General features: G+C 38.2%; 1 protein-coding gene across 3 annotated transcripts; it reads right to left on the bottom strand.

Annotated features, from left to right (window-relative positions):
* Positions 1–1,971: 1,971 nt before the first annotated feature.
* Positions 1,972–12,763, bottom strand: LOC129885236 (protein FAR1-RELATED SEQUENCE 5). Of its 3 annotated transcripts, none has more exons than XM_055959435.1 (2): positions 10,207–12,762; positions 1,972–2,271 (listed from the first exon to the last, which is right to left on the bottom strand). In XM_055959435.1, exons 1-2 carry the CDS (start codon positions 12,370–12,372, stop codon positions 2,098–2,100), a joined length of 2,340 nt encoding a protein of 779 aa, XP_055815410.1. In that variant the 5' UTR covers positions 12,373–12,762; the 3' UTR covers positions 1,972–2,097. The 3 variants fall into 3 exon arrangements, with proteins under 3 accessions (XP_055815410.1, XP_055815411.1, XP_055815412.1); XM_055959436.1 differs by lacking the exon at positions 1,972–2,271 and adding an exon at positions 2,320–2,826 and having other exon boundaries at positions 10,207–12,763; XM_055959437.1 differs by lacking the exon at positions 1,972–2,271 and adding an exon at positions 2,320–2,769 and having other exon boundaries at positions 10,207–12,763.
* Positions 12,764–13,429: the final 666 nt, after the last annotated feature.

Below are 13,429 nucleotides of genomic sequence, written 5' to 3'. Positions count from 1 at the left end.
TCAGGTGTAGAATTTTTCACTTAGGCAACTTAAAGTACATTAGGAATAAGTAATAATAATCTTGTGGGAACATTTGTTCATTCTTTTCAAGTGTAGACATATGTGCACCTGTTTCAGGTGTGCCAATGTGATATGTAAAAAAAATTGTGCTCACGCCATATGTCTTTTTTTTAGAATGGAGTATTGATACCTCCAAAATTGGCACATAATTGAAGACAGAAAATTCATGAAAATTCATACATAAAAATAATTAAGCTAAATAAGGTGAGTTTTGTTTTTAAGAATGAATAATTAAAGATCTACCAAAAATATATATAAAAAGCTAAATAAGAGGGTATTTTTGTAAATAAATAATTTATTTTTAAAAAGTGTGTGATGGATATTATTTTTAGTACAACAAACCAAACAGTTAATAACAAATAAAGGCAGCATAACTTATATTTAAAACTAAACGATCCCTAACAGTTAAGTCTTTCACTTCATATATTAGTTTCTGCTCTGCACTAAAGCTTGTACTCCGGAAGCCCTTGAAGATTAGATCCTACTGCCCTACCTTTTTCCCCTTCCCTGACTTCCAACTCTCCTGCAGACCTTAGCAGTATGTGAATGCCAACTGTAGCCGTATAGGCTGAGCACTTTTCTTTATCCATAATAATAAAATAGTTAAAAGTTGCAGGAAGCTGCCAATGTAGAGCCCATCCGGATGTTGGACAACTTACACGCCTCAAGAGGACTCTCGATGATTATCCATAGCTGCTGAATCTTTAAATGGGTGTGAAAATCACCCAAGCGACACGGCTGAAAGTAAAATTTCCATGAATTCTAGATAAGATCAAAATTCCCACTCAATTAATAGGTAAAAAAAACAACGATACAAATGCTTTATGAGTCTTCTCAAATAAATAAAAGGCATAATACATAAATAGGATCTTAAAATTGACTTTAAATTTTAAGTTGGACCTTCAACTTTCATAGTTCACAAGTAGGCATTTTAACTATTCCACTCTTAATAATAAAAAAAAATACGCAAATCCGACCTGACATAACGCGTGATCGGGACGCAATTTGGAGTAAAATTCAAGGCCAACAATAGAAGAAAAAAAGTAGAAATGACACTTATGCACTTAATGAATCTCTTTTATATATATATATCCTTTATTTATTCAAATCAAAATCCCATTTTTTTCCTCTTCTTTCTAATTGTGTACTCAAGCTTTTTTTGCTCTTTTTTTTCACCATTTCTGATCTTTTTTAATGAAAATAGCTTCGAATTTTTTTTTGTCATTGTAGAAAAAGAGCTATAATGAAGATGACCCATATGACCAAAGTTGTAAATAGGAACGAATTTATAGTCATGGTCTCAAAAAGATTCTGCAATCTATCACTAATAAACTTTCAAAAGGAAAAAATTAATCATATCTAGAGTAAATTGATGAAGAAGAAAAGGCAAACATCCAAGAATATCAATTGAAAGTACAAATCTTGAACAAATTTTTCTTTGATTTGCAAAGAAATTATACCTAGGATTTGCGATTTTGAAAAAATAGTGAGTGAAAAGGTGTATTAGTTGGCTATTTTATTTTTAAATTTTAAAATCTACGTGTACATTAGTTGGCAGCCATTGAACGGCTAACAAATCCTCATCATAGCGTTTGCCTTACACACATTTAGGCTGCAAGTGTCGAGTGTTTTTTGTTTAAACATGGAATAGTCAAAGTGCCTATTTATGCACTATGAAAATTCAAGGTCCAAGTTAAAATTTAAAGTCAAGTTTAAGGTCCTATTTATGTATTATGCTTAAATAAAAATATGGTGGCCTGCACACTATTTTTTCAACAGTCGAACTGCATGCATGTTGATTTTAACAATAAAACCGTTATTTATGTCAAATGGTATCATTGATAAAACGTGTTACTAAGTTAAGAACAAACGGCTGACAACTTTAAGGATATTGGACAGAACACTACAGGCTACACCTGCCAAATGAGCTCATGGAGATTTCCATAAAAAGCAACCCAGGAAGATTTTTGTGTACAAGAAAAATTGAAGGACCAACTATGTACGGCATTACAGAACATATACCACAACAGGAAAAATTCAGAGACCATCCTTCAAGCTAAGCTTAATATTTTGGACTTTAATTGATAGTTGTTGCTTATGGTCATCTATATCCTTCAAAACTGAATAAAGGTTTGCACGATAAACTTCACATTTCCGATTGGCACAATTCAGTTGATAAGAAAGCTCCTGGATCTTTGTATCCATGTCATCCTACAATAATATGCATATCATTTATCAGTCTAAATAACCAAAGATCACAGAAAATAATCAAACCTCCCATCAACTATATCAATTCTGTAACAGACATGCAAAAGTTTCTTTGCAGCTCGAAAGTTTAAAATTTAAATTATACTTAGGAGAAAGGGAAGAAGAGTAAGGAGGGGATCACAAGTTAGGGAATCGGAACTCCCGCGTACAAGGTAGAAGGTTCAGATAGCCAGCCAACTATGCTATCATGATTCCCCATTAGACCAAATTCAACGCCTACAATTGGGGAGAGTGTAAAGAATTGTTTCAGCATTGTTCAACCAGATCAGAACAACCAATAGATGTCAATACGGAGGTATGAAACAGATCCTCAATGCACCAAATAGAATATATGAAACCACATTTCTATCCAACAACTTTGACTTCTATTGCTGCAGAACCCAATCATCAAACTTCTCCACCTCATTTAAGGTTCTCTTGAAGTGTTTAGGCAACTTGGAGCTGCCATTTTTTTTTCCAAATTAGTTTAGAATCAGCAGTTGCATGTTCAGAATTTTTCTGCATATGAAATGTGTTATGAAAGAAAATGCAAACAAAAATTGTGATTAATGTTGACCCACGAACCTATATCAAGCAAGAATGTCGTTCTTTGAATAATCACAGGTTATGGATAACAGGTCAAGTTGTGAATACAGAGATATGGCATTGAAAGATTAAATACAAAATTGTTTGCGCAGCTTCATTTAATATTAGATTGAATCATACTTCATCCATAGAAATACTTTCATCCACTTCTTTTCTAAATGTTAAAATCTCACCCTATAGAAATAAGAAACTTTGTCCTAGTTTATACCACCGTTTATGTATGTGAGAAATCTGGAGAAGCTACGTTTATGTAATTAAAAAGATCTGGAGAAGTACTAGTAAAACAATGTGAAAATAGTAAAATACCCCTTTTTTTATGCAAGTAATTGATTTCAAGGTTGGCATCACGAAGATTCAAAATAGTTACAGAAATAGTATAGCAAAAAAGGATGATTACTAGCTCCATTACAAATGTTACAGATTAGAACTACGGAGCTAACAAAATTCAAGAAAAAATAGGGGATAAATAAGCCCAACTAAACAGATACACAAGACATCTAGCTTTGAGGGATATGTGAGTAGTTGATATTCCATCAAAATACCAGTTGATCCTTTCTTTCCAGCTACTCCAAAATATAGCAACAGGAATCATCTTCCAAATTTTCCTGACGACACTATCAACTTACCAACAATTACAACTCTCAAAAGCATCCCTAATATTTTGTGGTATGACCCATTTTAGTCCAAAAAGAGAGAAACATAGTCCATAGATCTGATGCGACTGAATATTGTAGGAATAGATGGCTGTGTGATCCTGACTCCTTCTAGCACTTATTCTATAAACAATCAGAAAATTCCTCTTGACTAAGTTATCCCGTGTTAGATAAGCTTCATAAAGTGTAGTCCAGCTGAAGCAGATGACTTTAGGAGGTAACTTAAATTTTTAGATTAGCTTCCAAGGCTAGTGATCAGTGATTGCATTATGAGTTCCTGATAGCGTGTAAGATGCTTTCACTGAGTACTTTCCTGCATTTGCAGTGCCCAATTTGAACTGATCTGGTACTAGAGTGTCGCTTGAGAAACTATTGAGTGTAGCTCAGGGACTGACCAGTTCATCAAATTCAGTCTTGCGTGTTCCTTCTGAATATTATGTTTCATGAGTTGCTATCTCTGTTCTGGTATATTGTTGAGTCTGGATCACTAATCATCTGAAATAGTGCAGGACAATCATTCATTAGGAATGTGTTGCCACCACTTATCCTTCCAAAATTTAGTATGGTGACCATTCCCTACTACAAAGTGCTTGTACTGCGAGAACTCCCAGAGTTTGCAAATATTCTTCCACTCTTAAAGCCATGGGATGCTCTTGATAATCTAGTGCACCAGTGGCATTGTATTCCATGTTTGGCAAGACAGCTTCCTTCCATAGGCTCGGCTTCTCCTTTGTGTACTTTCATAGTCACTTCATTAAGAAGCATTTGTTGTGCAGAGCTAAAAATTTAGTCCACCTTGTTGTTTTGCCAATAAAAATTTAGGCCACTTGACTAGATGAAACTTGTCTCACTTTTTGTTCTCTTCCCATAGAAAATTCCTCTTCATCTTATCAAGCTGCCTCAAAACCTTACATAGGATAGGTGACATACAGTAAGTTGGGATGTTGTAAAGGACACTGTTAATCAAGGTAAGCTTGCCACCCCTTGATAAATACTGGACCTGCCAGAAGGCTAGCTTCTTTTCAAACTTCTCCACAACCCCACTCCATATGGCTTCTGATCTGAATTTTGGCCCCCAACCAAGTCCTAGGTAGGTAGTTTGGAAGTCCCAATGCTGCAACCTAGTACTTCGGTCAAGTCCTCCAGGTTTTGCACCTCATTAACAGGATAGATTATATTTTAAGCATGTTAATGTGAAGACCTAAAAAGGCTTTAAAAATAAGGAGGGTTCGGTTCAAATAAAGCACTTGATTTCTGTCTGCCCAAAAGAAAATCAATGTGTCATCTGCATATAGCAGATAAGATACGTTGAATGTGCTTTCTCTACCAACATCAAAGCCATTTAGTCACTGCACTATTTAGCTTTGTCCATTCTGCTCAATCCTTCCATTGCTAGTATGAATAAAAATTGTAATAAGGGAAATCTGCAAATATTGAAGTCACCTCCCAAAACCCAATGATCTTCCCATAGCCCCCTTACCTCTGCAAGTTCACTCATACCTTCCTTTTGTGGATTAGTGTGTGGCCCATAGACACCTATGAAGCACCATCTAAACTCATATTGAGTGCTCATAAAATTCTCCCGTTTTACCTGGACAGCCCTCCATAAGTCTTGTCTAACACAAGTGAAAGGGGCATCATACTTATCAACAAATGCGGTATGTGTAAAGTGGATAAGGAAAGTGTCAATCACCTATTTTTGCACTGCCCCATTGGATTCATGTCAGGACGTTCAACTACTAAAGCCATCCACCTTATGCGGAGATTGATGGAGAAGTATAGGGAAAGGAAGAGGGATCTTCATATGGTGTTCATTGACCTTAAAAAGACTAATAACAAAGTCCTGATGGATGTTCTCTGAATGTGTTTGGAGGCTAAGGGTGTCCCGGTGGTGTATTAGGGCGATGAAGAACATGTACGATGAAACTAAGATTCGGGTTAGAACGGTGGGAGGAGACTCGGAGCACTTTCCAATGGAGATGGGGCTACATCAGGGATCAGTCCTTAGTCCTTTCCTATATGCCTTAGTGATGGATGAGTTGACGCAATCTATTCAAGAGGAGGTTCATTGGTGTATGTTATTTGCAGACGGCATAGTATTGGTTGATGAGACACAGGTTTGGAGACAGAATCTGGAGTCTAAAGGGTGCAGGTTGAGCAGGACCAAAACAGAGTATTTGAAGTGCAAATTCGGTGGTGTGGTAGATGAAGCAGACGCAGAAGTAAGGCTTGCCACACAACATATTTCCAAGAGAGAGTTTTAAGTATCTTGGGTTCATACTCCAGGGTAGTGGGGACATCAACAGTGATGTCACACATAGCATTGGATAGCATGGATGAAATGGAGGCTTGCGTCTAGAGTCCTATGCGATAAGAAGGTACCACCCAAACTTAAAGGGAAGTTTTACAAATTGGGGGTTAGACCGTCCCTGGTGTATGGGGTGAAGTGCTGGCCAATCAAGAACTCTCATGTTTAGAAAATGCATGTTGCAGAGATGAGGAAGTTGAGGTGGATATGTGGTCATACTAGAAGCGACAGAATTAGGAATGAGGTTATTCGGGAGAATGTAGGAGTGGCCCCTGTGGCAGACAAGATGAGGAAAGCAAGGTTGAGATGGTTTGGACATGTGCGAAAGAGGTGCGTTGACGACCCAGTGAGGAGGTGCGAGAGGATGGTCGTACAAGGGAATTGGAGAGGTAGAGGCAGGCCGAAGAAGTATTGGGGAGGGGTGATTAGACAGGATTTGGTGCAACTCCATATTACCGAGGACATGACCATAGATAGGAAGAAGTGAAGGACGCATATTAGGGTAGAAGGTTAGTAGGGGTGAGGGATAAGTGAAGGATCAGCGTATTTTGTTATGTATTGTGTCTCTATTATCACACTATGTGGTTGTTAGTGTTGTTTCTTCATTGTAGACTTTCTAATGCATTGTTATGTTGTCTTCATTGTTTCTTATTCTTTTTACTTCGGTTTGAGGCACTTAAGCCGAGGGTCTTTCGAAAACACTCTTTACCTTCTCGAGATAGTGGTAAGATTTGCGTATACTCTACCCTCCCCAGACCCCACTTAGTGGGATTTCACTAGGTATGTTGTTGTTGTTGTTGCATTAACTAGCCAGTATATAAAAAGTATACCAAAAAGTAGAAAATCTTACAAAATACATAACTTTCCACGAAAGCCACCCAATCATACATACAAAAAGTAACTTCATGGTTGCACCAAAAAGAAATAAGGGAAAAAAGTTTATTCTCAAATGTACAACATCTTAGTCTATTCCATTAAAAGGTCTCTTATTCCTTTCTCTCCATATGGTCCGCATCAGTGCTAAAGGTGCAACTTCACATTCTCTGCATCTCCTCCTCCATCTTCTACGAGCCTAGCTAAACATTTTTTCTTTCACAATTATCGACATTACCCACTAAAAACCAAACCATCACATCATCTCCCCTTATAACGAAGATGCTACCCGGCAATTTAAGTGTAGGTTATCTACTTCTTCCCCTTTTTTTGCACATGAAGCACCAACCAACCAACCAAATTAATCTTTCTCTTCATCAAGCTCTCCATTGTCAATGAGCCCCTTTTGGATAGGCTTAAAAAAAGTAACTTTTAGGTATGAAGTGCTTTTAGAACTTTGAAGTGCTGAAAGTTATTTTTATAAATAAGCAGTTGAGTGTTTGGATAAAAGTGCTTATGTTGAAAATAAGTGTTTGAATTTTAGGGTTAAAAGAATAAAAAGGGTAGTTTGAGAATTTAGTTAAAATATAAGGGATATAAAAGTAATTTCCATGGTCAAACAAAATGGCTTTAAGCACTAGGAAAAAAAAAGTTAGAAATCCTAACTTTTCAGTTTTGACTGACTTTAAGAACTTTATGGCTTAAAGTTAGCATTAGGCAAACACGTCCAAAAGCTAAAAAGGGGCTTTAAGTTGGTCACCTCCCAAGTGAAAAAGCACACCTTCTCGGTACTCTAAGGATCCATATCGAGGTATGTGGGAAAACAATCTAACAAGTTAGAGTTCTACACCACATGCTTAAGCTTCAAATCTTCTTGTCCCCAAAGTAACAAGATTCTAGGCATAGAACCTTTCTTCTCATTTTATCCCATGACCAAAAGTTCAATGATATTCTCCACTAAATTGCAGGGGGATCTCAACGAACTTGACAAGTCTAATCAACTTAAGCTTGTTCTCAAACAGGCATTGCTTTTATATGATCAACTCAAAATGCTCCTGCTTTAGTTCTTTATTGGAAAGCCTTAATATGCATAGCTGGAGGGTATCACATCTCCTGTTTGTTGATGATACTTCAGTGTTTTGTGATGTGGATAGAGATCGGTTGAAGGTCTTGAGGCAAGTGCTGACGTGGTTTCAAGTGGTGTCGGGTTTAAAAATAAATCTCAAAAAATGTGAGATCATCCCAGTTGGTGAGGTGGAAAACATTGAGGTCTTAGCACAAATGTTGAATTGCAAGATAAGGGTTCTTCCTACTATTTATATTGGTTTACCTCTAGGTGTCGCTAATAAGGACCAAGCAGCTTGGAACCGGGTGGTAGAAAGGGTAGATATGAGACTTGCAGTTTGGCAAAAGAGATTTATCTAAAGGGGGGAAAGAAGTGTTAATTAAAGTAAGTTGTCAAGCATTTCCACATATTTCATGTCTTTGTTACACAGCCCAGTAAGTGTTAAAGAAAAGTTGGAAAAACTTCAGAGGAAGTTTTTGTGGGATAGCTGAAGCAGGGAAAGATAGTTTCACTTGGTACATTGGGCGATTGTCACTACACCAAAGTGTTGGGATGGGCTTGGGGTTAAGGATCTTAGGGTCTTTAACAAGCCATTTTTTGCGAAAGTGGTTATGGAGATTTGAGGTGGAGGTGAATGCATTGTGGAGAGGGTGATTGCAGAGAAATATGGAATTTTGGAAGGGGGCTAGAAGACTAAAAATGTCTCACTTCCATTTGAGGGAGTGATTTACTTGAGTTTTTTTATATTCAGTATTTTAAAAGTGATAAGCACCAAGGGGGAAGAAAATCCATGGAGCTTGAAGCAAGAACAACTTAAAGAAAAGGAAAAAATCACGACATTAAGAAACACCAAACATATCTGAGTTTAGTACTACTATGATCAAATTGCTATCAATATAATAATTTCAATATCCATTAGACAATAATGTCGAGATTAATCTAACTCCTCAAAGTTGAGATCCAATGACGCGACTCCATCTCATTGGAATCAATTTGCTTGTCATTTTTGGGAATGCACGCTTGTATGAAGCACATGGTTTCACTCATGAAGCGATATACCCCCACTTTGTATCACTTTAAGCGGCAAGAGAATGGCTTTTAATAACACTGCTTATATTTTAAAAAAATTAATCAGGTAAACGTATTTCATTCATAAACAAGGTCAAAAATATGACCATACATAATGGGTATACCAAAAGGCAAAGGATCTACAAAAAGACGTGATTCTCTACAAACTCCACCCATTCTTCTATACAACAAGAAATTTTATGGGTGCACCACCAAAAAATAAGTGACCGGAGACTACTCCTAAGCTTAGTAAAACTCGATTCTACCTCCTTAAAAGTTCTTCTATTTCTCTCTCTCCAAACAACTCACATCAACACAAGAGGAATCATGTTACATGTCCTACATCTTCTACTTCTTCCCCCTCTCCTCCAACAAAACATCAAATTTTTTACCATTTTTGGCATTCCTCCTAAACATATCCCACCATAACCTTATGGTAAAATCACAATGTAGAAGAAGATTATTGACGCCCTTGCCCTCTTCCTTGCACATGAAACACCAAGTGATGCAAACAATCTTCCGCTTTCTCAAAATTTTCCATCGTCAAAATCAACCCGCTAGCAACTAGCCAAGAGAAAAAGCACACCTTCCTCGACAACTGTGGAGTCCATGCTGCATTATACAGAAACTCAACCTCCTCCATAACCAAAAGTTTCTCATAAAAAGATTTAGCAGGGATAACACCACTGTTTCCCAAACCCACCACGAAGCATCACAATTATCAATCGGAGTAACTGAAGTAGGGCCATCAACCTTTGAAACTCATTTACCTACCAATTGTGGAAATCCATTCTAAATCTCAAATCCCAAAAGTTCTCTCCTCCTTGCATCCCCCTATTTAGTGTACCGTCAAGTTTCATAGACATGATATTCTGAACAAAATCTGAAATTATCTTTCAGTAATATCTCCCCACACCACCTTCGTCCCCAGAAACTAACCATCCTTCCATTTCCTACCTTGAATGATTTGTTAGCACTAAATCATCCCATCCCTTCAATATATTTCTCCACAGGCCACACCCAATAGGCATATGGACAACTCTATCTCTCCATCCCACTTCCATCAACTCTAGCTCTCATATAATGCTGTAGACTTGTTGGGACTCTTAACATCTTTAGAAAACAAAATTATGCAATTATATTTATCATCTGGATAGAATTAGCATTGTCCTCAAAGTCTTTTATTTCTTTGAGCCCAGACAACTTTATCATATTACCAAATTAAAAAAATTAAATTTAAGAAAAAAGCACGTAGACATGAGAAATGCAGCCAAAAGAGAGAACCATGTGACTGGTAGTTTGACAAAAATTAAAAGATGACTAACCTCAGAGAGTGGACATGCGAGACTTCTCTGTTCATCCTCAATGTTGTAATTTGCACGGACCCCATTCCTAGTCAAGTTTTCTCTACAATGCCCATTTACTAAAGATATCCTCCCATCATGCTTTACTGCTAGGAAAATCTTCTTTGTAGCCTCTTCCAGAGCAGCCATTGCCACAGTATAAGAATCAACAGTCTCTGCCCCTTCCTCCACAAACTTAAACGCTTCATGTCTCAGCATATTATATCGAACCGTATGTGATTCCAAATAATAATTGATTATATCAGCAACACGGTCTTCCAATGCAACATTGCTCTTTGCGCTTCGGCTCCATCGTTTGAGGATGTAATGGGAAGGAAGAGTCAGAACATTTGTCACTCTGAACACTGCTAAAACGTGCCGGCAGAGAAGTCCTGAGAACTCAAACATCTGGCAGCTACAAGTAGCTTTCATTTCTAAAACATTAAATCTTACATAGTAAGCTCTGTGGTCATCCCCAAATTTAGCAACTTGATAAGTGGTAACTAGTCCATCATCCTCAACTTTGTTGGCCATGAAAGTTAGAGTGGCAACCAACTCCTCCTGAAATCTCATAAACAACTTTTTTGTGTAAACCTCAGATGCTTGTTTCTCCATTGGAGAAGGGGTCTTCAAAACTGGGAATGTATTCATCATATCATAATCAGCTTTGACTTCTTTCTCAGTACGGCTCTCCACAGCTTTCTCATACAATTTGAAGAACTGATTTAGATTAGTTGACGCATTCACATAACCATCAAAATATGAGTTCATGCTATCGCTACGTTGAGTTATGGACATTTCTGCAAAAAAAGCATCACGGAGATATACTTGCACCCACTGTCTGCGATCTAAGTATATCACTTGAAGCCAGTCATGATCCCTTAGCTCATACTTGTCAACAAGAGAAAGCCAACAGGATTCAAATTCCTCAGTAGACTCTGTCAAATTGACACACTTGTGGAAGTCTGCTTCAAAATTTGGGTGCTCAAGGAAGACATGTGACAACTTTTCCTGGCATTTCTTTAAGATGTGCCATTTGCAGAAACGGTGCCGGGTCTCAGGGAAAACCTGCATGATGGCAGACCTAATTACAGCATCATGGTCTGTTGTCATTGACAAGGGGGGTTGACCAGACATAGCTGCAAGCCATGTCTTAAAAAGCCATATGAATGAGGCTTCTGATTCATTTATTAGGAAAGCACATCCAAAGAGAACAGGTTGTCCGTGATGATTTACTCCAGTAAAGGGTGCAAAGGGTAACCGGTACCTATTTGACCTATAAGTTGTATCAAATGTAACAGTATCACCAAAATAGTTATAATTTGCTCTTGCCTTAGAGTCAGCCCAGAAGACATTCCCTGTGCACAGGTCCTCATCACCCTGAACTGCATAGAAGAATCCAGGGTTCTGGATATTCATTTGTTTCAGGTAGTCTAAGAGGAGCTGTATGTCTCCTTCCAAACTCCTTTGGCGGTTGTTCCGCATGTAATTACGACAATCTACCTCTGTGAAACCAACTTTGCTAATGCCACCATACTCTTTAATGAGGGCAGACATAATCCTGCGGGGACCCATACCAGCAGCCTGCAAGGTATCTATTAGGGTCTTGGCAGGACCAGAAATTTGACGATGGGAGCGGAGACAGTGGACCTGATCAGGGGGAACCAGCTCGTGATTGTGCTCCTTGACAAAGTTAGAGACTACCCACTTACCAGAGTCCTGTATCTTGACAGAGAGAGCGGCCTTGCAGCCAACCCGGGTGATAGTACGTGGTCGCTTAATTTCTCTATCCTTGGTACGTTTCTCATTCAAATTGCGGAATCCTTCTTTGGCACAGACAAACGACCTCTGAATGATGGCACCATCCTTCCTGGACCGACGAGAGGAGCTGACGCGGGTGCTGAAGCCAACCCGGCGTGCATAGGAGTTATAAAACGCCTTGGCAGCCTCCTCAGATTCAAATTCCATGCCCTCATAAGGTTCAAGATCGAGGTCCCCTTGGGGAGAGTAACTTCGAACTGCTGCAACATTTCCATCAGTAACAGGGGAACATTTGGCGACAGTCTCCTCATCAAGGACATCATCTCCATCCCCGTCCTCGCTCCCACCTCCTAAGCCTATATCAAACTCGATTACCTCATTATCCATGTTCCTTCATATGAGTGAGTGAGACGAGAAGTTTGCTTTCCAGTTCCACCTGTTAATGTCCTTACATATATGCATAGAATCGCAGGCGTACTGTATGCTAATAGCCTAAAACATAGAGTATGTGTTAGTAATTAACACAGAGGAAAGAAAAACTCATAGCGCAGTTCCGGCTACTTTCTTGAGGGTGGAAAACTTAGGGTTTGGGCAAAAAGTTAGGCGAAGAAAGGGAATCCCTGGAAAATCCGGGGCCGGAACATAGTCCTCCTGTACGCAACCCACTTACTTCACTCGGAGAACCGGGAACAGACGAAATTAGCTTTGCGGATGGGTAAGGAATAAGGGCATCTTCTGTTCCGCTCACTTTCCCAGCTCCTATTGGAGATTTCGACAAATAGCCACTTTCAGGTCATCAAAGTTAAGGGTATGTTTGGAAGATGACAATTTAGCAAAGAGATAAGTATCAAAAACACATCTAAATTATTATTTTTTTTAGTTTCATATCTAAACTATTGGAAATGTAAGTTTCATACCCAAACTATCACGTATTAGTTTGAAAAACATATCTCAGTGGTGTGTGAAATATACACTCTCTACTCTCTCTATTTTTTGCAAAAAGCTTGCCATATGGCATTCCACATTGATAAAATATTGGAAAAATTACACCTAATAAACCAATTGTGAAATTATTTATCCAAATTAGACTCAACTCAAACTATTTACCCTTAATAGACTCATGACCCAAAATATTTATGTAATGACCTTAAGGGTCATTTTCGGAAATTTGTGCAAAATTATCATTTTACCCGTATCATTAGTGCCCCTAGGTAATTATTTGTTCAGTTTGTGTGGTTGAATGTGTTAAAGCCTTAATAGATGTGAAACGGGCAAATTCTTGAATTCTATAGAGTTAAGAGGTAAAAAATGGATTTCAGTACCAAACGGAGCCACGGATTCCGTCAGTTTCATCAGCTCCGGAATGTAGAAATTGGTCTAGCAGAGTCGTCGAAATCAAATTTGGGGTTGATATGTGAATTTGAGGTCTTAAGTTGAAAAGCAA

The sequence above is a fragment of the Solanum dulcamara genome, chromosome 4 (assembly GCF_947179165.1).
Source record: "Solanum dulcamara chromosome 4, daSolDulc1.2, whole genome shotgun sequence".
Classification (NCBI taxonomy): domain Eukaryota; kingdom Viridiplantae; phylum Streptophyta; class Magnoliopsida; order Solanales; family Solanaceae; genus Solanum; species Solanum dulcamara.
Note: the sequence above shows the minus strand (reverse complement) of the source record. Positions and strands in the feature narration are given on the sequence as shown.